This window comes from Notolabrus celidotus, chromosome 1 (genome assembly GCF_009762535.1).
Source record: "Notolabrus celidotus isolate fNotCel1 chromosome 1, fNotCel1.pri, whole genome shotgun sequence".
Classification (NCBI taxonomy): domain Eukaryota; kingdom Metazoa; phylum Chordata; class Actinopteri; order Labriformes; family Labridae; genus Notolabrus; species Notolabrus celidotus.
In genome coordinates, this window is record NC_048272.1 from 33265231 (window position 1) to 33290692 (window position 25462).

At 40.7% G+C, this 25462-nt stretch overlaps 2 protein-coding genes across 3 annotated transcripts; one reads left to right on the top strand and one right to left on the bottom strand.

Moving 5' to 3' along the window:
• Positions 1-6141: 6141 nt before the first annotated feature.
• On the top strand, positions 6142-7893 carry LOC117816974 (G0/G1 switch protein 2-like). The gene is made up of 2 exons (XM_034689390.1): positions 6142-6239; positions 6727-7893. The coding sequence occupies exon 2, from the start codon at positions 6768-6770 to the stop codon at positions 7128-7130; it is 363 nt and encodes a 120-aa protein (XP_034545281.1). The 5' UTR covers positions 6142-6239; positions 6727-6767; the 3' UTR covers positions 7131-7893.
• Positions 7894-14684: 6791 nt separating this feature from the next.
• ldlrad2 (low density lipoprotein receptor class A domain containing 2) lies at positions 14685-25084 on the bottom strand. Of its 2 annotated transcripts, XM_034695726.1 has the most exons (6): positions 24649-24723; positions 19595-19636; positions 19151-19514; positions 17809-17958; positions 17487-17627; positions 14685-15164 (listed from the first exon to the last, which is right to left on the bottom strand). In XM_034695726.1, the coding sequence occupies exons 2-6, from the start codon at positions 19595-19597 to the stop codon at positions 14860-14862; spliced, it is 963 nt and encodes a 320-aa protein (XP_034551617.1). In that variant the 5' UTR covers positions 19598-19636; positions 24649-24723; the 3' UTR covers positions 14685-14859. The 2 variants fall into 2 exon arrangements, with proteins under 2 accessions (XP_034551617.1, XP_034551543.1); XM_034695652.1 differs by having other exon boundaries at positions 19151-19636; positions 24649-25084.
• Between the last annotated feature and the right edge of the window lie 378 nt (positions 25085-25462).

Genomic DNA, 25462 nt, shown 5'->3' on the forward strand with positions numbered 1-25462 from the left:
AGAGATACACCTGTGTAAACTGAGGACAGCAGGGATAGATCTGATCAAGAGGCTGTTTCCATCTGGCAACATGTTGGTGGTTAGTAACCAGATATTACAAACTGCTCGGTGACTTATTCTCCGTCCAGACAAGGAGGAGCTCTTTGAGTAAACTACCTCTCTGAGATAAAACGATGAGGGTGGAGGAGATAACAGCGACTCTGGGTACTCAGAAGTATTTTGTACTTTTTCCACAATACAGACTTCTTACATTTTTATTCTTAAAGCACCAAATCATATCCAAAGTTATTTTGATACATGATAAAAAGAGAAAGCCTATGTAATTGTCTTTGTTATATTGAAGCTACATATATATTATTTTATATTTTTTTACGTTATTGTCCAATAGTTTATATATCTAATGAGCTAGATTCTGCAAAACCCATCAAACACACTTTTACTCGTCACTGGTACCCTTACCAAGATTATTTTGTTTGCCAAATTACAGCCAAGCACTACTTAAAACTAAACATTATTCCTCGTTAGTTGTAAAACAAAATGAGCTATATTAGCAAACACCTATATTTCATAAAGTTACTTTAATTTGGCAAGAAGCTGCATTGAACAGCTCGTGTTTAACCTGCTGGAAACATACTTTGGTCCTGGTGGTCCCATGAAATCACGCATCAGAAAAAAAAGGGACGTGCAAAACGTTGCTGTTCCTTACAAGGCCACTTATGCTGACTCATAAGAGTCCATCCAAACTGACTGTATCAAACATGGACATGGCCTCAGTGATGTCCCCCATTGGTTCCCCCTTCTTAAACATTCAGAGACAGCCCACTGACTGTGTGTCTATCTCCTCCCATTGTGAGATGTGAAACCAAAATACCTCCTCAGTGGGAGCTGACATATTGTGCTGGTGGAGCCAAGGCACACACATGCAGCACACTTTTTATTTGGAGATCCCTCAGGTGGGTACCGACAAGCAGAACTGATTCTTGTGTGGGTCTTAAGCAGATACTCAGTTATGGAAAGTTCAATGCCTTCTCTTACTGTTGTTAATCCATCATCTTTTTAACACAAAGTTACAAATGAAAGCCAAACTTCTCAGAAAAATAACCTACACCTACACATAAACCAGCAAGACAACAACATGCTGATTTCACATATAGCATGCCTGAGAAAAATGTATTCCACATGTATCTTCATTTTCTAGTTTTCTTCTGCTATAATGGATGAGGTTGGATTTAAGAGTAATACTTCAGCCAGTCACCAGGGGGAGCTCTAAGAGTTTTGGCTGCACTCGGTGTAGCTGTTGATCTGTCCATGGTTATATACTGCCTCTGAGACAGACCTTCAAACTCTATCCACCAAACCAAATGATGACATCAAGGTGGCTACTGTCACTTCTTAAATAATCTCTGGTTTCCTTAAACAAAACACTCGCCCACTGTTGCACTTCTCCTGCATCATTAAGTATTTATTGGCCGTATAGTTTCTTAGAGTCTGCCTGAAGCATTTACTGACTTCTGGACTAACTTATCTTATAATTAACGTATAATATGTGTGTATCTGTTTAGACTTATTGCCCTTTTGGCAATGCCTCAAAGCTAATAGCCTTATTAAATTAACAGCTGTGACCTTTCCCCCAGCAGGAACCAACCCTCACTAAATACTCTGTAAAAGACTGTTTTTGTTTACAAACCCAGATCAATAAAACTTTGAGCACAAGCACGTGAGCTAAGTGTCTGTCAAAGGTTGTAGCCGTCTGCTCTTTGGGTCTCCTTTCTCTAAGCTCTCTAAAACCATAAGATCAATATCAGAAACTTTCTCTCTTATGACCTAGTTACAACGATGTGCTGGTTTGTGAGGAATACAGGCATTGCTTCCAAACAACGAGGTTAAACAGTGAAGTTGGCCAATGCAGGAAATGACACGATGTGATGATAAGCTTTGAGTAGGTTAGGAGTCATGGACGATACTAATATAATATGAACAAGTCATGCCAGATTAAAATGTTTTTCCCCAGATAAAAATGTGATTCCTCCTAAAAAACTACAACCTCCAGAGATTTGTAATTCCATGGCTGATCTCAGTAATTTTTTTATACATCTTGATTAAAACTTAATTATAATAATTAGTTTATTGCAGCGTTCAAAGGTCTGTTGTTCCTGGATAGCAGACTGCTGCCATAAAAACACAATAACTACAGCTTCCATGTGACATTAGACTCTGGAGGATGTTTATATCAACCTTTAAAGACATTTCTAGTAAATTTGACATCAACAACTTGTCAAGGTAAAAGCTGTTAAAACCAAAAAGTGTGGCATCTTTATGTATGCAGTTACAACTGTGGAAACAAACAGATTCATTTATATTCTTAAGATATCTCTCCCAAGTATAGGGCATCTTTTAACGCTTTTAATGAACAGAAATACTTTCTTATTACCTAAGGTGAAATTTGAGCGGTGCAGTTGCTCATACAGAATAAAAGCACTAGGAAATTTAGGAGGTATAAATCAGACATTAAATTGTGAACACTGATAAATGAATAGAATAAAATGGATTATCACACTTGTCAGTGGGTGGGATGTGTTTGAACATTTTGTCCTTGATGAGTTGGAAGCAGGATAAATCTGTGAGTGTAAGGGTGTGAGTGACTTTGATAACAGTGATGGCTGGCTGAATCAAAGCATCTGAAGAGCTGCAGCTCTTGTGGGTTGTTTCCGGTGTGCAGGAGTCTGTGGTCCTAGGAAGGAAAATTGGCAAACCGGCAACAGGGTCTTTGGTGGCCAAGGTTCATTGAGGCACCTGGGGAGTGCAGGCTGGCCTGTGTGGTCTGATTCAACAAAAGAGCTACCGGAGCTGATACAGTGAATGCTGCTTCTGATTGAAAGGTGTCAGAGCACACAGAGTATCACAGTTTGTTGTGTGTGGGGGTGTGTAGCTTCAGACTGGTCAGGGTGTCCATGTTGAACCCTGTCCACCACTGACAGTGCCCACAATGGACATGTGAATATCAGACCATGGAGCTGTGTAAGCTTTAACAGGAAAGTCATTTTCAAAATCTGAGTTAATTCATGTATTTGAGTTAGAGCTAAAATGAGTTTATATTATTTATACAGTGGACTATTTACTTACAAGTTTACTAAAGTTATTATGTGTGTATTTATGATGTTCTTGTCTGGTTCTTATTATGTTTACCTGGAGCTTGGTCATCCTAGCCTCTGGTTGGTTGGTTCTGTGACATGTGATTGATGTTATACGATCCAGTGTGGCTTCAGTAAAGTGCTCCTGAGAAAGTTATCCGTCCCCATCCTGCTGTGTCTTATTAATAGAGTGACCCAACCACCACACATCGAGCCCTCACGTTACTATAGCAAGGAGGAACACGACAAGTTCAAGGTCTTGAAGTGGTCTCTAAACTCTCCAGATCTCAATCCAAACGAGCGTTTGTGGGTTGTGTGTGACATCCAAGTCTGATCCATGGAGGCGCAGTTGTTGCAGAGTACTGTGTGGTTGGATTAATGAGAAAGTATACTCATTGTTCCATATGTGTGTGTACCATGAGATCTTACATAGAGCATGGTTCCTTGATCACAACCACAAACTCATCGTATGGATGTTTCCTCACTGTAACACTCCCACCCTGTGTCTTCAGTGATGACTCAATTATGTATCCTCTGCCAACTGTTCCTTCCTGTTTTCTATGTTTCTGTGTTTTACAGTATCTTGCCTTCTATTTGTCCATGTGCAGTGGATATAACTGAGTCTAGGTGTTTGATGTTTTGGCCTATAGGAGGTAAATTTACTCAGACATCTTTCTGACGGTCTGAATGAAGATGGTCAGTTTGATTCGTCACAGCAGAAAATGCACAGATACGACACATATTGATGGAAATGAGCCTGAGTACAGCAGAAACTCTCTGAAATCTTACATGTATTGGTGTAAATCTGCACTGAACAGAGCATATCAAAGGTTCCAATGGCATTGTGAACAAAAGGAACTGAATTTGCTGACAAAGATAGCAGGATAGTTCTGAGTAAAGAGTTTAGTTTTATGGTGGACAGTCCCTCTTTTATATGTTTATGCACGACCTCTAATCAGAGTCAGATGATGACATTCAAACAACGTGTTAGTCTGGGACACCTTCAAAGAATCACGTACTATTGTTCCCCCACATGTCCTCATGCTCATCCAGCTTGCACACAGTGATGATTCAGAACGTGTGGTACGCTCGGGTATCACTCCGTCCTAAACCGTTGTCTCCCCTCTGACCACAGATCACAGAGGAAGTGTTGCAGCTGCAGACGGTCTACAGGGTGACAAGGTTTGCACAACCTTTCCCCTGATTTTTTCACTGTCGATGTGGAGGATTCATATGGAATCCACCATCCAGAGCACAAAAGACCGGTCACCTGAATGGCTTTAATCCAACTTTACCCACAATGCACCAACCTGGCAACAAAACAGAGGAACAGCACGTGTTTACTTTTGTGCTTTTTTTAGATGTCTGATACCACCTTCACCTTTGACCAAGTAGTCTGATCATTATTCTCTTTTCTTTTACGTGCCGTCAATAAAAGTAAGTGAAAGTTAAATGTGAATGGACTCAGTTTGAGTTATTGGAACTCTCCTGGAAAGGAGATTTAAAGTCACTATTTAATTCAATGGGCATTCAGACTATCGAACTTTGTTTTTTGGTTATCTGTAGAGAGAAAATGATCGAGCTTCACATGTGATCAAATGCTGTGAAATCCTCATACAGGTGTGTGAAACAGAGGTGGATTCACATGGACTTAACACATCAGACTTAAGATGTGCCTCTTGTTTTCAAAGTAGTGTTTCACAAGTGCCAACACATTTCTTTTTCATATTTCGAAATCAATAATCAAAATGAGCTTGTTCTCATTTTCTTTTTTCTTTGTGCTCTTATTTAGTTAACCTCCTTTTATCTAAACCACCTTAATACAGAGCCTTTATGGGGACGTGGGCAGAAAACATACAAGTAGCTTCTGCTACTGCTACATTTGATAATTAACTGCTTAATCCTATACTTAGGAGTCATCTGGCAAAAAGAGAGGCTGAAAACTCATTACATTTTCTATTTTTAAGGTTTTATTAAAAGTTTAGCTCCTATTTTTTTCAATATTTTTACTAGAATTGGTAAAATACAGTAATTTTAGATCACTTAAAAAAAAAAAACATTCTGGAAGACATCTCACGACCCCCCATTTTTTTCTTGCGACCGCCAAAGGGGTCCCGACCCACACTTTGGGAACCCCTGCTTTATGAGAAGGTTGGTTGGCCTTCTCTTGAGCAGAGGCGAAACAAACATTATTATTTGTGTATTATTGAGGCCCTTAAAGCTATCCACCTACATTACAAACTTGTTGGAGAGGATTTATGGCTACATAACTCCGTCTTCTGATTGGCTCGTTCTGAAAGACCCTCGAGTTTACACTGAACTCAGTAGGTCAGCGTTCTCCATTGATGCCCCTAAATCATGGAATACCCCCCAACAGACTTTAAAGTTGATATCTATTCCCTCTTTTGACTTGATCTCCGACCACTGTGTCTCAAATTGTATCTGTTTTAATTAATCTATCGTTTTGTGAATGAGTGTGTGTTTCATTGTTTCTGATGTGCCTGTGATCTCAACGACATTGGAAATAAAGAAAACTTCATTGTCTTTTCGAGAATAAATAAAGGTTTGGAATTGAATTTTATTGATACTACAAGCATCCTGATTGGTTGAAACAAACATAACTGCAGATCACTGCCCAACGACTTAGTTTGATTCTGGTTTTTAGTGCTTAGCTCACACACAGTGTTTTATTTTTAAATGCTATAAGACAAGTTGTTCAAGTGAAGTTATTGCAGTCAGTAGAGCCAGGAAGACCTCAGCACAACTTCACCAGTTAGCAGCATGATATATGAGACTAATGCATATTTTGTTACAAGTACGGTGGCAAATATAAACCTACTAATGAAGCCTGAGTGGAATTTTAGTAAGAACAAAAGTAAGTGTTGACTGTGCAGTGAGCCTGCACACAACTGGGTGAAAGTTTCTGGCTCACAGCCCGATCGTCCTGGCTCACTGAGACGTGCCTGCGTGACTGAATATTCAGCTGCTGTCACTGAGTGGGCGGAGGGAGCAGAGTTATAAATGACCACAGCCTCCAGTAAAGGTGTGAACTCACAGACTGGAACTCATGAGTGCAAAGAACCTGTGACTATAACAAACTACATCACAGTGAGTATTTTATTTTTAGTCTTGAAGAAGTATTTCTGAAAGTGCTTATGTTCAGCTTAAAAATCTGAGATCAGTGAATATGGATCTTTTTTTGAATAGTGAGGTCTTGCATGTAAAACACCTGATAACTGCATGACTTTTTTAGTTTGTATATTGTCTTGTTAGCATTTCTTTTTGATCAATCTTTTGTCTTATGTATTTAATTGCATTTTAAATGGCCCGTGCTTAACCAGCTGCAGAGTTGTCTCAAATCTCAGAGTTTATATTTTGCCTAGTTGTGGATCAACTATTCCTTGAACCCAAAATTAAAAGTTGAACTTAAAACTTGAAGTTCAACTTCAGAAACCAAAAAGTGCTGCGTGCACTGCACGGTGATGGATAACCAATATATTTTGCATCTTGAAAACAACTGGAACTTTCTATTTTTGCAGGTTTTAAAAGACTTGTTTCTCAAATATCTTTTTTCTTTGATTTGATCCAACTTTAGGCCACCACCACTGTGTCTCAACTGAAGCAGCACTACTAAAAATGGGAAGTCTACAGGAGTTGATCCCCTTCGCCAAAGAGATGCTGAGTCAGAAACCCAGCCGGGGTCTGCTGAAGGTCTACCTGGTGGGCTCTGTGTTTGCAGTCCTGGGGACGGTCATCGGCCTGGTGGAAACCGTGTGTCACCCCTTCTCCTCTGGTGAACCCATAGACGCAGAGATGCTCCTAATGCTGGCCAAGGAGCAGAGAACTGTTAAGGCTGATTTACAGCGCGGTGTGGGCGGCCAGGAGGAAGAGGAGGAGGTGGAGGAGGAAGACAAGGGTGTCACAACTAAGAGCATGATTCTGTCCAAGAATCAAGGACTCAGCCAAAGGAGCATTTCCAACAGACTGCACGCTTCCTAAAGCTAACAGGGTTGACCCCAAATGACTTGAGATATTTATTAGGCGACTGCTGCTGCCAGAGCACCGAGCTATGCAACGTAGATTGAAGCTTCATAGACAGCTACATGCAAAGTTGCCAAGCTACCTGCCTTTGCTGCTTCTTAATGATGCATTTAAGTGCGAGTGGAAAATGTCTTTGTAAGCTTTATGCCTTCGGTACGCATCAAAAGTGAGATTATTTTCAGGGCTCTAAAACTGTCATCAGAGCATGGAAGTCACTTCAGCAATACAATGTCAGAGATGAATTATACATTGACTCTAATAGGGTGTTGCAGCTCTACGGGGACCCTTCATCTTGACCTCAATCAAACACTAAGAAATCAAGTATGTATCAAATAGTGTGAAACTTGAACAAGCTTCAAACTAATGACACACTCATTATTCATCTCCACAAAACAAGCTTCTCTGATTCTGCTGGCTGAAAGGAAAACATGAAAGGGAGTGTGTTCAGGGTCCATTTTGTTCATATTTCATACAAGTCAGGACTTTTATCTATGTATTCAAGAGTGTTTGAAGAGTACCTGAATGCAGCATGTTGTTAAAGTCTCTGTGGCTGTGGTAAGCTGCTGTGTAGCGCCCCCTAATGTCTGACGGATGTATTTGATCTGACCTACGTACTGTGTTCAAGTAGAGGAAGATTGATGTAAATATTGTGCTGCGCATGATGAGCAAATATTGTAAATATATGTTTTTTTCATACCAATAAATTTCATTTTTTACAAAGTCTGTGTTCCCTATCGGTTGTTTTTCTTTTTCAACTGTTGCCTACTTTAATTAGTCCTTCGATTGAGCACGGAAGTAAACAAGTCCTTAGAGACACCTTTGTTTTACTAAAATGATGGGTTTTTTTAATTTATTTTTTTACAAATACTCTGGTAACATCTGATATGGTTGAATATAGTGGTACATTAATTGGCTCTATTTTATTTTTGTCACATCTCATGGGTGTGCGTATCTCTCATTTTTTAGTTTTCTACAACCTTTTCAACCAAGATTATCCCGAAGTCTTATTGCCATCGCTTTCTGCTGTTGTTCTGATAGTCCTTGTTTAAGATACCAAGGTGCTAATGCCTTTAAATGCTACCTAGGAGGACACAGTCACGTCTGTTTCCAGTATCAGGTGGTAGGGTCTTGTTGAATTCTCCTTAAATGTGTTGGTGGAAAGATAAATTATTCTAAATATTCTGTTACTTGTTGTCTAGCGGGCAGTGTCATCAGTGATCAGGGTTGCCAACTTTCTCACTACTAAATAAGGACTGGACAGGTGCACGGTGCCATGACTGTGGTGTGAGCATGATGTGTGAATTTAGTGTATATTCATATTCTGATTCAACTGGAAATACAGAAAGTGTGTAAATTCCCTTTAATCCTTACTGTATCATTATGTAACCTCATATGAAGAAACCTAAAAGAAACCACAATTTGTCTCTTTACATCAAAAAACAGGCAAAAGGAAAAAATCCAAAAGAGGAGTATGACTCAACAAATGTACTTTTTCCATACCTTTTGTTGCTCCTGACTGACTCAAGCAGTCACAGTTTACAGATATTTGAAGTTCATTTTTGATCAGCTCTATGCTGCATCTGTTTCTTGAGTCTGACCATTTAATGGCCTTCAGAGGGAAAATCCTCTTCACGCGCACTTTTTCTTTACTGAGGTTAAGATAGCATAGAAGAGAAGAGAAGAGAAAAGAATAGAGGATGAGATAAGACAAGACAAGACATGACATGCATTCATTCTCAGGCCCCTCTTTAATGTGTTTTTATTCTTCCATGGTTATCCATTTTGCCCCCTCCCCTCTTTCCCTTTGTATCATCCCCCTGTGGGAGAGGAGTCAGAGTGGCCTGTGGAGTTTACATTGAGCTCCTGTCTGACTGTAACTTTTAGCAGAATGAAAAGTGGTACAGACAGAATGAACATCCCAATATCACAGCAGCAATAACTCCAATCACAACACAATGCAGAAGTCCACAGGTTACAAAATCACTACATGAGTCACTATACACACATTATAAAACAAGTTACGAGACTACAGAAGAAATATATGTAATTTGCATGGTACATTATCGTTCTATTTTTGCTCATTGTTATTTTAGTATGCTGTTATTGCACTGTGAGGTAGTTAGGATTGGGATTATCTGTAAAGGTAAAAACTCATTCAGAAACAGCATGAGATAAAACATGAGCTTGTGAAAGCTTTATCGTTGAGCTCCAGTTGTGCACCAAGTTTAGAAAGCATCACTCAGATTCAGTGTTTTCTGACCCTGACCCTGAGCCTCCTGGGGTTTGCAGATTTTATGGGTTTACAGGACGGTTCAGCTGAGTCACCCACAGATCCTGCAGCATGGTTCACTGAGATAGCACACAGACAAAGGGACAATGCAGTGTGACACGTGAACATGAGTGGGAGGCCAATATAACCCTGAGTCAACACGATACTCTCTGAGCCAAGAATAGGTTGATCGATGGACTACACGGCGGCTGAATCGGTTCAAACCTCTCATCCTAGATGCCCTAAACTGGCCGTAACCGTGGGTGATTCAGACGGAGAATAAAGGCAACGAAGAGCCTTTAGTAGATTCACCAGTGACAGGAACTACAACTCTTTGAATGGAGCATATGGAACTGGTTTGCTGGAACCTGTGCAGGGCAGCAGTGGTAATGACAAAGTGGAGGCAGTTAGTTTAAATAGACGGCCACACTGAGAGGGTCAGGGGATTGTGATAATGATGCATGTCAAGTGTGAATTTAGTTTGGTTGCCTGTCTTAACTTCCATACATGCATCGCTCCATCTACACATGAAAACTTTGAAATGGACCCCCTTTCAAAAATCCAAGAATCCCCTTTAAATATGTTCAGCAAACATGGGGGGAAAAAGTAAATAGTGTTTTACTTAAAAACAGGTCAAAAATCATTTCCCGATATTGACACAGCTGCTGAAAGGTTGCCCTGTGTGGACACCTTTGACAAAACTATGAACCCTCCGGGTTTAACCAGGGGTCAAAAGGTCGATACCAGAAGGTCAAAGCAGAGTGACAAAAGAGTGGCTGAAGTTTTTCTCTCTTTCAAAGAAACAGAAGTTTGACTTGAAAGGTTGCCAGTGGAGACTAGAGGCAACACACACAGTGTGAAGCTGCTGAATCTTTGCCAAGTCCTCCTCCGAGTCAGCCAACCAACCAGAGTCTGAGTCTGGGGAGGAACAACGGGCTGCAAAGACCTGCAGATAACAATGTGATTACATCCTGCTTTGAATTGTGAGCAGTACCTGCATGTATCACACAGAGAGCTAATTGTCTCTCGGCCAGTTATGAATGGGTCTCTCTTTAAGAGTTACAAATGAACTGCAAGTGTGACAAACTAGACAAAGTAGTTTGTTTGTCTGTAGCATTTATAAAACAGGGTTTTTATAATTAAGAAGTACAGTATGTGCATGTTAGTCTTCGAAGAAGAACAGGGCCACAGAAATCTTAAAAAAAACAACCCAAACAAACAAACAAACAAAAAAAAAACACTGAACTTAGGGGAACAGAGGGACTTCAGGGTGAAAAGAAGAAGCAGAGTTGATAATGGTTAAGGTTAAGGTGTAAATGATACTAAGAATTATGATTAGTACTATTATTACATTATTACTATCATGACTATAATTATTTACTATTTAGTTAAAATATTTGTGTTTATTTGTTTATGTATTTATTTATATTTTTTATCAAATCGAACTAATTTATTTTATTATTATTACTATTAATACTTTTAATTATTGTTAGTAGTAGTAGTTGTAGTATTATATCTCTTTATCTATATTAACTCAATTTCTTACTTGCCCACTGAACTAGTGAACTAGTCCCCCCCTCCTTTTTATTTTTATCTTTATTTTTTTAATGTATTTACCTATTATTATAATTATTTAATTTTGGGTATCTCTAATAATTTAACCCCCTTTTTGTATATTGTGTATGGTATTGTCATGTCTCTCACCCGTCTTGTATCGTTAGGCAACAATTTAATTAAACATTTTTTAAAAATGTAAATGAACAGTTCCATGTGAGAGAGGTCCTGTTGGCAGACCATCCATCTGCAGCTCTGACCTTCTCCACAAAGTGACATACATGCCTGTCTCAGTGTGTGTAGGCTGGGTAAATGTATACAGACTTGCTGTGTGTGCGATGGATGTACAGCTGCACGTGTGTTCCTGTACAGTCTGAGCATAGAGCAGACTGATAAAGTAGTCTGCATACTTTAATGTGCGGCAGCCCGGCAACCTGCAGTTCAGAAACACAGTTTGTCGAAGCATATGGACTGATTTCTGAGGAAAGCCACTCAGAGGAAGGGAGGAGAGGTTATGTAGCTCCTACATCCAGGAGTTTGACTGGTAGATGCATGAGCACAGGCTGCCCCAAACATCAAGCATCAATCTGAGTGCATGAAGAAGAAGGCAGATGTAGTGAGTCTGATGTACTCTATATGGGAAGAGGGTGGAAGATGTCATTGATGCCAGATCTCTGTGGTATCTCCCTGTCAATGACAAGATAGCCGCAGCCTCATGCATACCTCACTTTCTTTTCAATTTCACTCTAAACAGGACCAGATTTTACAAAGTGATGGACTAATGAAGACTTGAAACCAGAAATTGGGACCATCAACTTGTCAGGAAGTTGTCTACAAAACTCTTGCAGCGTTTTAAGACCATTTTGTTAGGTCTTCAGTTTTCCGTCTGTCCTTGGCGTTATGTAATCATGAGATATCACTGCTGGTTAGGGAACCCCCCTTTTGGGCATTTGGTAGAATGCAGCTTTAAGATACTTCCAGTCCCTAAAGCCAGGCGCCTGATATGACTTCAAAATAGACACAGTTTCAATAAACACATACACATAAAAATAACAATAAACCTTAAAGCTGTGTGACCATCAGAAGCAGACACAGACAGGTATAAAGTGTTAAAAAGGTATATTTTATTGAACAAGGCTTACATGAGATAGTGAAGGTTCAAGCCTGTGAGGGAGTGCTCTGTGGGGAAGTGGCCAACTTGTGGGCTAAACTGCTGCAAGCCAGACAACCAATAAGAGAAGTATTAAAGACAGGTAAATTGCTACACTGAGCTGGACTTGAGACACAAACAAACTCTGAATGGCGGGGTTCTTGTAGAGAGAAGGTGATAGATGGATGGCAGGCAGGTGTGTTGATTGCAGATCTGAGGGAGGTGAGCAGAGGGTAAAGAAGACAGAGGGCGGGTGGAGAACAAAAACACACCAAGCACTCCATATGCACAGAATAAACTCTGAAAATAATAACATATATTTAAAAGCAAACAGATAAGTTGGGACACAATGATGTTACTGAAGGTTTTAAATCATCAACAGAGACCTCCTCCTCCTATTGTCAGTCAGTTCCTTCATTTTTTTGACATCGAGCAGGTCGTTCTTTGTGCACCACTCTCAAAGACTAGTTATCTCCAGATATAAAGATGGTGTCATCTGCAAACTTTTGCACACAGTCACTTCTCAATGTCACAAACTCCGGCTGTGGTTGTGCAGGGTGAACCAGAGGGGGCTGAGCACGCTGCCCTGAGGTACTCTGGGCTTCAACACTTGTGAGTGGGGTAAATCCAGGCTGCAACCTTTGGTCTTAAAATATGAAGCCCATGCGGAGATGCTAAAATCTGCAGTTCATCCAGCGACTGCTTGACCGGAAACCAAATAAACACCCATTCAAAAACGACAATCTTTACAGCTATAATAAAAATGTTTACAGCCTAGTAAATTTAGTTCAGGTCGGAATAACTTATTTCTCTATCAGCACACACTGTACAGGGGTGGATTTTTTATAACTTATTATTTTTTAAGATATTGAACGTACAAGTTTGTCAAAATAAGGACAGGGCTGACTTGATTGACAGGCGGGCACCCTGTAGCTGTTAGCGAAAAGACTGAAGGACCTCCTCTTTACCTTCCACTAGCTCAACAGAAGTAAGGTTGAGTTCAACATTTCCAATATGGCACCGCCAATGATCAGCTTTTAAACAGTGCTTCAGAAACAGATGGGTGGCGTCACAGATACTACGTCTATTTCGTATACAGTCTATGGGAAAAACACAAGCAGAAAACAATGATTTAACTACCCAACAGTTCACAGATAACAACAAGTGCTCGTAAGTAAAGAAGGAAGGATACAAAATAAAATTTTTATCAGCATGCATCAACATCCAAATTTCAGTCTGTTACACTAAACAAGACCTTTATGTCCAATCTGTAGTCTCATTTTCAAAATTATAAACACAATGAACAAAGTAACTCCTACTTTTCACCTGTTAAAGCTTGTAGAATTATTGCTGTTTGTGCTGAATATGAAATCATGAACATGTTTCTAACATTTCATAACACCAAAGTTTAAAACATCTCCTTGTTTTATTGACAAACAGCAGCCATGGAGGAAAACTTAAATGGCTTCATGATGTAAATCCTCTTCTGCTTAGAAGCTACACTGAATCAGCTCATGAGTATTTTAAATGTAATGCTTGATTTACATTGAGTTTAGTAAAATAACCAAACATAGAATTTACATTTACACACTTGGAACCAAAGACCATGTACACTTGACCTGTTGTTGAACACTGGCAGCACTTTACAGATAGAGTTCTGTCACTTAGTGTATTACTTCTTTACAATGTACAGTATGAAACAGAAACGACTTGTTCACTTCACATACTTTACAAAAAATATACTCAGTTCACACTTCTTCTCATCTTGAGAAGCTGACAGTGAAACAAAGGAAAGGTAAAATGTGGTGTTAGAAATTGTTAATATTTTCAAGGTACAATGACTTTATGCTCATTTTAGGTTTATTATATGCTCATACAAGAAAGATCTGATATTGAGTCCAGTTCACCATTTTAGTCGCACATTGAAAAATAAATATTTTATATTTTGAAATGTAGATCAGATCGATAGTTGCTACAGTAAGAGTTTATAAAACAATCTCAGGTATACTTACACTTCTTTTAAAGTAAAAGACAATACAATGATACCACAGCATTTTTTTTTGCCTCAACATGCAGAGACTTTGTGCTCCATTATCCAAACTTCACATTAAGACCAAGAGGACTGCTGAGAGGGGAGTGGAAAGTTTGAAGGAATTTCTCCCACAGAGAGCAGCTGTTGTCACCAGGTGGGTGACTCTGAGTCCGTCGTCTCAGCAGGCGACTGAGGAACAGTTTTGGTCAAAGCTGAGGGTTTAAAGTGCTCTGTACTGGCCTGCTCTGTGAAACAGTCACTCTGAGGAAGAGCAGGAAAGCAGCGTTGTCTTGTTTTATGAACAGAGTACATGACTAAAAACATTTGTCACTTTTCCAAACTTGCAGAGCATTAAAGTCTGCACAGACTTCATGATCAGTGTCTTCACAGAATGTCCTGCCATCAGAAAACGGGAGCGAGATGTTCTGTGAACATTTTGAAGAGATTACGAGAAACCTTTTCACTGTTTTTAAAGATACATTCACACTTTTATACAGTTCATAGTCACACTGTACCCTGCTTCACCTTTATATGACAAACAAACAGCAGTCTCTCTCATGCAGAATGTTTAAAGCACAGAAAAATAGTTTGACCACAACTGAAGAAGAGTCTTTGTTTCGTTGTCTGGTCATGTTCATCTCTGATCAATATCAGCATGACAAACTCACGTCTTGGCGTCCCTCTAAACAGTGGCCACAGTAACATTTTCCTCTGCACTGTTGCCGTTTGCAGCCACCCCTGCCGAGGTCCCGTTGACCGGTGTGTGTGGTGTGACTTTAGCCAATCGGTGCTCCTTGCCGTGCAGGCAGCTTTGAGCGCAGAGCTGGCAGGACGAGCAGGGAACGTTGCAGCAGGGTAGGAATCGACAGATACTGATGCGCCAAAGGAACCAGCCGGGCGACCAGCAGCACCAGCAGGTCACCACGCCGCCTGCCACCACGCCCAGGAGGATGTAGAGGACCAGCAGGGGCAGGGAGGCCGGGGAGTCTGGGGGTAGCAGAGGAAAAATACAATTCTCTTTACACAGGTTTGAGACAAAGCAGTAACTTTACTCACTTTGTGAGGACTGTCTGTCTGCCTGATATCTAACTTGTCTCCTCTGTGTTTGCCTTCCTCTGGTGCCCTCTCTGCTTTGATTTCTTACTGTCTAAATAAGAGAAGTCCAAGAGGGAGTGCTCAGTCCTTTGTAACTTTTTACTACATCCGTCTCTAACGAGCCACAGTGGCTCTGGTCTGAGTGTCAGCAGTGGTGCTCACCAACTTCAACAAAAGGATCTCTCCCAATGACCGAAATCAATCGTTACAACTAAACATGAGGAAATGTGGATCTTTGAATAGTCATTATCCTAAAATGCAAACTTAATCCTGTATCAATACATGTTTTTAGATTTACACAAAGAGTTATGACTTCAGAGTTTTGGGCATAGACCCACAGAGGACAGGAAGTCAGGAGCAACCAGAGATAGACTTACACATTTTTGGATGGGATTTGCTCATAGAAAAAAAAACTTTGGTCATTAGATCTTATTAGACAGCCATTCCCTGAGAAAATACATTCCTGTTTTCTTTTGACAACCACTAGAAGAGCCCTTGCTTACTAAATAGTGCCTAATGTTTAGTAATATGACTACATGGGGTAGTGCAACACAGCTGAGAGTATGAAGGCATCCTCACATTTTGACTGTCTCATTCTTTCTGTTCCCTTAGGACAAAACTGTGTAGGTGTTTTGCATTTGTGCAGCAGTTATCATTTATTGAGTCAAGTCTTGGTCCTTGGATTTAGTGCTAGCACTGATATTAACCCCAGGAATAGAAGGTTATGACAACTGCAAAGAACCTCTAAACACCAGCAGTCCAATATTTTAGGTCAAACAACCTGCGATGCCATGTGACCCAAAGCGAGACCCAGTTATTCCAATGCCTAATACAAGTCCACAGTAATTTGTTTATTTATGCCTCATGTGCAACTAAAACTGTCTTTTTTATCTTTAAGCTGCAAAATGTTTTTATTCCATGTTGTAAAATGCTGATACTTTGTCACAGTCTTCACTGTTTTCTGCCTGTTTTTTCAAACTTTGAAGGACAAACAGTCTGTACTGTAAGGTTAAAGCTAAAGCTAGATAAAGTATGGTAAAAATAACAACTCCAAGCTGACTTTATTACTCTTTTCACTCAAACTTGTTGCCTATAATATATAGTATTGCTGTTTGGTTTAAATTGCAAATACTGAAAAGCCTTATGCATGTTTTTTATTTCAACAACAATAACAGTTCAGTCAAGACCACTTTCATCAAAGACATTTATACAGTTTGCATGCAATAAGTTATATTTGACTGTATGGCACTGTTCTGAAAGCTCCCTGCCCTTCCATGTACGTACGTGGAATAGCAAAACCTGAGACGGGGAGAGCATACCTCCCCTCACTTTCATGTGCATACATGAGTAGCCAAGGCAGAGAGAGCAGCAGCAGAGTTTATTACTCTTTTGACATTCTTGATTGTTGATCCAATTCAGTCTCAGTAGATGTGTGTCTAACATGAGTCCTGCTGGAGGTTTCTGTCTGTTAAAGGAAGTTTGTCCTTGCCACTGTAACTTGCTAAATGCTGCAAAGTGCTCTGCTCATGGTGGATTAAGATGAGATCAGACTGAATCCTGTCTGTAAGATGGGACTGGATCTAACCCTGTCATGATGTTGGGTCTTTTCGTAATGACTTACTGTATATGGATTAGTCTGGAGCACAATTACTGTTTGGATTTCCAGTGTTAACAGTTTTTGTGAAAGCAGCTTTCTAGAGAATCAGTCTGTTCCTGCAGCCTGTGGTGCCTCACTCTCTCCGGGCAGACTGGGGTACATTGTGATGGCTCTCAGCTAATAAACATTTGCCAATTTGCACAGCAGATGAATGTGAATCCTGCCCTCTTGCTCTCTGTTGAACAGTTGGATCAGAAGAATAGCTGTTTTCTTAGAGGGAACTTGGTTGGGTCTTAAAAGCAATCAAACTCTGACAGTCTGGCTCAGTCAGTCTCTGTTTGCTCCTCTGACACTGGAATAGAGACGGATCACTCAAAAGGCTGCTCTCCGCCCTGACAATCCATCAACTTTTATTGGTTTACGAGTATTTAGCTGAAATTAACAACTCAATGGACGGCTCCATTAGTTTTATGCCTGCTCAGCAGGACACTTTGCATCCAAATGAGCGCTTAGTCAACTTGTTTAGCAACAACCCGCCTGCAGGAGAAAAGCAGGGGGTACTACAGCTAGTTTCTACAGGCTGTTTAAAGAAACATTGCGTTGAAATGGTCGCTCACCTGCTACTGACTCATGACTGGGTGTGCTGTCTAGCATGCCACAGTTCATATGTGAAGCAATTGGCACTGTGGGTGGAGTCACAACAGGTGGGGGTTGGGTTTCAATCTCGGTAGGAGGTTCAGGAGGTAGAAGCTGACCCTCTGAAGAAGAAAACAAATTCAGGTGAACTGATAAATGAATGGGAATAAACATCCAGCTTTTCCTTTACAAGTTTATACACAGGTTCAAACTAAAGAGATTTTTGGCATGCTGCAGAGATTATGATATTGTGAATTTATTTATAAACATTTCATCTCAGTGTCTCTGTGTCTCCTAACTGACCTTTACAACCTGTAGTCAGATTCTCCTCCAGGTCACTTCCATCCCCACAGTTGTCGATGCCATTTTCATCACACACCAGACCAAGAGGGATACACTTCCCATTCCTGCAGGTGAAGTAAGGCTCACTGCGGCAATCTGATTGGTTGAAACCTGAAAAGACAGATAAAAGTGGAGGGGATAATGTAGGAGAAGAAGGATCTGAGTGAACCATCAAACCTTTACAGCATCCAGAGCTTAGACCGCTAGGCCACCAGCGCCCCACATATAGAGGCTATAGTCCCTGTCGCAGAGGTTGCCAATTCAACTCCCGGCCGCAACCATTTGCTGCATGTCTTCCCCCAATTCTCTGCTCCCCATGTTTCCTGTTTCTCTACAGCTGTCCTATCAATAAAGGCACAAAAGCCCAAAATATAGCTTTAAAAAAACAACAACTTTCCAGAGTTCTAGGAAAATTAAATAATCTCTGATTGGTATTTGAAGAAAGCAGAAAATATGGCTGCTCTTTGAGTTTATTGTTAGGTAAAGCAAATACTCAAGATGCATTTCCAACCTTTTTAAGAAACATCAAAGCTTAAATATCAACATCTACATTAGCTAGTTATCACTATTCATCTTCCCTCTCTTTTTCTGGTGCAATGGTGGGTCTTTAGGAGAATGCATAGAAGCATGAGCAAGACTTTTGCAGTAATCACATTTGCAACTTCATGCACTTTGTGGAGAACACATTTATAGTTCCTTATAATCTATACAGGCATGTGTGTCAAAAGAAAGAACTCCAACAGATAGTGAGCACTGTTCAAAAGTTAATGAATCATTTCACGTGGAGTAAGGAATTATGTGAAGTGAAAAGATGGTTAAGCAAATTTGAATCCTGACAGGGTGAGCAAAAACCCAGCACGAGCTGGGTCATCCTGTCCTGCAGTCCAGTTGGATCACAGGACAGAATGTTGCTCCACTTTTCCCTCTCAGAGATGGTTTGGGTCCAGTTGCTCCTCAGGCTGCTCTCACATCTGTACCTGCTAACAGTCATTATTTCCCCACTATCAAGACCAGCCTGAGACCACACTAACATTTTTACCACAGTGTCAACAGGCAGAGGGGGAACGTGTATGTGTAAGTGTATATGTATGTGTATGTGTATGTGTATGTGTATGTGTATATGCATGTGTATATGTATGTGTATGTATATTAAGTATTTAACACAGCCGGGTAATAAAGAAATAGATAAGCTGATTCAAACTGTAGCTTGTTTTTATTTTCCATTCTTTACGTCTTTTGACAATCATCTCATTAAGCCCCCGTAAAAAACGAAGCATCAGTGGAATGAATGACGTCTTCTTACCCAGTCTGAAGGAGGTGAAGTCCCCTACAAAGTCCACTCTGGGCTGCGTCCCTCGGGTCACCAGCCTTAGGGTCAGGTAGTTTCCTGTGGATAGAACAGGACGTGGTGGGCTCTTCCCGCAGAGGGGAGGCCCGAGGGGAGGAGAGTTCTTGTCCCGTCCATCATAGAACTGGACATATGAGCCAGCATGACACGGGTCCCCCGTGCTCTCACCAGACGTAGGTTCCAGTCTGGGGTTCAAAGGGGCGGAGGCACGAGGAGACTCTGGGAAGACAGGGGCGGGGCTTAGAGGCGCCACTCGCAGTAAACTGTAGACCAGGAAGAAGCGGAAGTGGAACTGGACCTTGTCTTTGGGGGAGCTGGCCTGCATGGTGAGGTGGCAGTCGGTTGATATGGTCACAAAGTAATACTTCTTGGATTCTTGATGTGAGTTGACAATCATACCATCACCGCGGATCGTCTGACCACAGAAGTCGACCACGTTCACTGAAAAGACAAAGACAGATCCCTCAGAGATAGAAGGAAACATGGAGCATTTCTGCAATGAGACTCTGAAATGTGCACATTTAGATTTTAATCAATCAGTGTTTGTTTATTCAGCGCCAAATCAAGTTATCACAAGAGACTAAGAGAAGGGTTAAGATCATACTCTGTGCTGTATTATTTACAGAGGTACAACATGGTCCACCATGAGCATTCATTGTTCTTACTCTTGGACCTTGTGGGTCGATTCAGAACACGTCATTTTTGAACATGAATAAACTGCTCCACCTTCCCGAGTGATGAGTTACAGTTTGATGAAACTTGTAACTCTGAAACTGGAAATGAAAGTCCATAACATCTTGTCCCGAGCGGGGGATCTCAAACAGAATCACTGAATACTTTCAGACCGGCTCAGTTTGAATAATTCTGGTGGGTTTTGTCAGTATTTGTATTCTCAGCTACAATAACAGTTTTATTTCTACTCTGTCATTATAGGTTGAGCAGGTCTTTAAAATATTTAAAATGTGTAACTGTGTTCTGTTATGTTCCCCCTTTTATGTTTGTGCAGGCAGAACAGTAGGCTAGTGAATATGTATCCGTCTTCCTATTCTTCTACAACCTCCCCATCAATCATCCACCAGTTATCTAAATGCTTATCCCGCTCAAGGTTACATGGGGAGCTGGAGACAATCGCAGGTACGGGGCTCACATGTAGACAACCAGATGCACTCGCACCTACGGGCACAATGGTCATATTTTCGGACTGTGGGAGGAAGCCAGAGTACTATGGATATAAAATTGTTGCCAAACTGTTTACAAATGTGCATTGAAATCCACAAATATGTAGATCCACAAGATATTCACCAATGCGTATGCATATATAGAAATACTGTTTGTACACACATTTGTAAAATGCATACATAGCTATCAGTGTTCTTACACCAAGAGCTGAAAATACACACAAATCATCAGTCCAAACTGCTACAACGGGCCACCCAACTGGTCGCTTGTTGGCATGTGACCCATAATACTTTGAATCTTTGTCCTATTTGCAGATCTGCAAAGACATTTGTGGATCTATTTATGCATTCAAATAGTTTTGCTACTTTATGAGCTCAATAGAGTACCTGGACAAAAACCATGTATGCACAGGGAGAGGATACAAACTCCACAGAGGCCTCTGCTATGCCTGATGGCAGAACCAGGAACCTTTTATTGCTGTGAGGGGGCAGCACCAACCACTATATGACATCCCACAAAGACACCACATAACACAACAATAGATGTCTGTGCCATTTGGATCTATGAGAAAGTTCCTCGACATGTTTTTTAATATCCTGGTTCACCTCCGTGTAAACCTGCTCTGCCAACCCAGCCGTGATGAGCACGTTTATTGTTTGAGAGGGGGCTGAAGCTCATCCACAGCAGGACCCGGACAGATGGGTGGGCAGATCCGGCATCAGCATCCCCCACCCAGCCGTCCACCACCCCCTGCCTCCGGGCTGCAGGCCAAATAATGAGAAAATTTACGACCACCCCTGGAGTTTATTAGCTTGGTTTCCCGGGGAGACAACCAGATCCTCCCGCTCTGACCTCCAGGAATGTCCTAAAGCCCCGGAGCCCCTGTTGGTGGGAAACGGCTCAGCCCCTCTGCATCGAGGTAGAAAATACAAAAACCTCAGGGGACACCGTCCAAAAAATGGGTGACCAGAGGACACCAAGTCCCTTGTAAAGATTACTGCAGGCCGAAAAGTCAATTCTTCTTAAACACGCTCACCATAAAAAGGAGTCCATTTGAAAGAGGAGAGTCAGGGAGGAGAGAGGGTGAGGGTCCAGGGTGACAGACTGTAGTGAGAAATAGCTCTGAGGGAGTATTGTGTGGAAAAGGGCAGCAGCCTCACTGTACATCCATGTGTTCTCCTCACACTGGTGACTCAACACACGCTTCCATTAAATCACTGAACACTGAACCTGAGGCCGACATGGTTTATGGACGTTACAGTAAAGAAAAACAAACATCTCCTCTGAGAAGGCTGCAGAGGAGCGGGGCCATATGGGACGAACTCATATCACACACACACTGAGACACACAAATCAGAATTAAAGACTCAAAGTTAACAAACGTCATCACAGCTGTGCAACAAGTTACAACCATTAAACCAAGCCGTGTGATCGTTTACAGAGTCCTGCTCAAATCTGTGTAAAATAAACAACATCAGCCTTGACCTCCATTCACTAATGATGTCATAAAGTTATATAACTCTGAGTAAAATGTTGTAACAACACACAGGCTGCAGGGGGCGCTCACAATCTCATCCTGAAAGATCGTTTGTTTTACCCTACTCATATTGATCCAACATAAAAACCAGGATAGCTAAAGCATAACTTACATCATTTACATCATTTTCAGTTTCATTTGGGAGCATTCACATCAGCATTTAAGTCAGGAACACTCTCGTCATTGATTTAACCATTAATCGCCAAATTGAAATACAGTTTTGCTTGTCGCTATAAGCTCTGCTTTAGCGCTCCCCTGGTTAGCCAAGCAGTCTGCTTCAGCTCTTCAGGGAGTACATTGCAAAAATCCCCCACAAGGGTAAAACAGACAATTGGACTAAAGAGGAGAAGGCAACGTTTAACCAACAGCAACAGCAGTGTGGGCAGCAAAGTTGTTGCAGGGATTAACGAGAGGGAAGAAGTGTTTTAATAGATGGCCTCATCGTTAGGATGAGCTGTGATTGGTTGTGTGGAAACAATGATTCAAACTTGAGCCTGACAGCTGACAGCAGCTGAGGCGTATGACTTCCATGTCCTGCATGAACTAACACAAACCTTCATTAATTGCTAGATGGCGATCGTTTTTTAGGATGCTCCTCGGGTTAGCCAAGCAGCATGCTATCGCTTTCAAAAGCATGAAGGTTAAAAACAAAGCTTTGAGACTGGAAATGAGGAGGCTGGGGGGGGGGGGGGGGGGGGGGGGGGGGGGGGGGGGGGGGGGGGGGTGGAGGCAACGCTTTACAAACAGCAGCAGAGTATGAGCAGCTTTATGTAGTAATAAGAGAGAAGACAAGTTTAAATGGACCGCCTTGTTGTGAGAATGAGCTGTGCTTGGTTTGTGAGTGATTAGAGAATATGATGCAATCTAAAAATGAAGTAAGGCAGAGCTTACTTTCTACAAAATGTAGTGATGTGAATCACTCTTAATTTGTTAGGGGAAAAAATATGGAATAAAAGACAGTTCTTGCAAACATTTTTGAACATTTGACAAAATATCAAGTAATATTTTTCTTCTATAGTTTATGAAGTAAGAAAAGATTTGTATTTTGGGTTTGAAAGTTTATTTTTGATGAATATGAAATGTTTGGAAGAAAAAAACAATACGTTAAATTCCAACATGGACAATTTTTATGGACCTATTAAATTTCAGAGTTCAGAGGGTTTGATACAAGTTTTAATATTTAAAAGTAGGTAATAAAGTATGAGCACCATAAATATGGACAGCATAGAAGCACCAGAGCTTATAGTTCTTGCATACTGACTCCATCTCTGAGAGTTCACATCACAGCTATCAGTAGCTGCTCATTTTCAAAACCATGAATTGTACAGATTTAGATAGAGCAGATATTTATGACGTGCTGATATTTGAACATACTCTTTATCCTGTTTGAGTTTTTAACGTTCTTTTGTCAAAATGTTAAAGCAATGAAGACTTTTCAGTCCCCCTAATTAATGTCACTTAATTAAAGTAACCTTGAAACTCTCACACAGCTTAAGCATGCTGGAATAAGTTCATGATTCTGAAGAGAAGAGAAAGAAAATTATGTCTGTTAGGTGCTACAGACAAAATCATTTAAGAAACTGTAAAAGTACAAACTTAAATTTAAAATGCTCAGCATATGTGAGCCTGTATTGATTAATGATCAGCCTGGTGATCAGTACAGAAAACTAAAAATATTAAGAACCGTTTTCCCGACTGCACTTGACGTTTTACAGCAAGAATATATGTTTAAGAAGCAATGCAGGGCTGAGTAACAAGAGCATTTAAGAGACAGTTTAAAGAAGTCTGGATGTAACTGTTAATATGTGTGAACAATGCAGACACCCAAGGGACCATAAAGGGAGAGTCTTATAAACATGAGCAGCAGAAGTATCAGGAGAGCAGAAACAAACTGGCTTCATCCTGTTTAAAGAATTCAAGAGAAGGCAGCAACCAAACGATACAATGTCTTACAGATTTGGCATAAACCCTGTCAGTTTTCTGCACAGTTCAGGTTGTTTCCATCATTGGGTTACTGGGATTTATTGTGAAGCTAAAGACAGATCAATTCATTTTGGAAAAATACAAGATCATCAGACAAAGGGAAAGTAAAACCCACATCAGATGAGGTGACATCCAAAAGGAGAAAAGGTTAGGATCAACTCCATTTTTGGCTTTGATTTAGATCAAGTCTACATTATGTGTTGAACATTTTGAAAGGGATTGTGATACACTGTCCCCAAACAATATGGGTCTTCCCAATCTGGAATTTAAAGCCAAATATTTCATAGAGGTGACAATCCAGAGGAACCACACTGCAAAGACTGAGATGCATCGTTATTTTGTTTTCGAATGAATGAAGGAATTAAGTAAGGAAAACAATATCTAACTTGAACTTAGACTTTCTTTAGCTTTAATGGCCAAAAATATTCGTAGTTCATAAAACTAAAGTTGCCAAAAGTAGGCCCATCGTTTCCATCATTGAAGCGTTTTTCAGATCTGGATTTAATTAGGCTGCAAATTAATTGAAACATAATTAAAGAAGTACTGCCTACATTTAGATTAACACTGGTTACCAAAACTTCTACTACCCTCAAGAAAACATAACAAGAACCACGAGCTCGTCAAAATGAGCATTGACGCAAGGAGACGTTCCCTGCGCACACTCGTCTCGTGTGCGTCTCTTTAACGTCACGTTCATGAGACGCTAATAAAGAGTGAGAAGTGTTCATGTTGTCTCCAGTGTGTATGATCCTACCGGTATCGATGGCCGAGCTGTGGAGAACCATGAAGCAGAGCAGGACGAACAGCCTGAGTAAACAGCTCTCCGCCTCCATCTCCAACATCCAGGCTCAGAGGCAAAGAGAGAAAGTCCGGTCCACTCACAGAGGAGACATAAGAGGGACAGAAACTTCACGTTTAAGATCACATCAGGTGTCCAAGTTCATAAAACTGTTTCATAAAGACCAGAGGACACAGAGGAATGTCTAAGTGTCCCTGAGGACGACTGCTCTGCTCTCCATCATAAAGCTGTGTGACTTTCAGTCCCGCTGAAGCTCCCCTGGGTCCCGTCCGTCCAAGTGTCCCGTCATCTCCATGGAAACACCCAACCAATCAGAGAAGAGCAGACTGAAAAGAAGAATTTCCTCAACTCATGAAAAACTCTTCATTTATCCTAAACTTACACGAGAGGCATATGCCAAAGCTTGTTTTTTTTCAGCAGGTATTTTGGAAACATGTTCATCTTATATTCTAGATATTGATTTGATTAAAGTGTAGTAAATCAATAATGTTTTGAATTAAACATATCCCACACGAAGTCTTAAAGGTAGCAGGCAACTAAACATTAAACTCTGAGCTGTCAGGATGTAGAGGAAATCTCTCCTCTCTGAAAAAAAGAAGTCAGATGTTTGAAAATACAAATATTTTGGGGAAGAAAATAGAAAACAGATACTTTTTTGATAATTCCATAACTGATCATTTTCTATAGGCCTAACTTCCATATGGAAAAGTAATTGTCACAATAACTGATGCATTAATGTGTTAATCACTTTTTGTCAGTCAATGAAAAT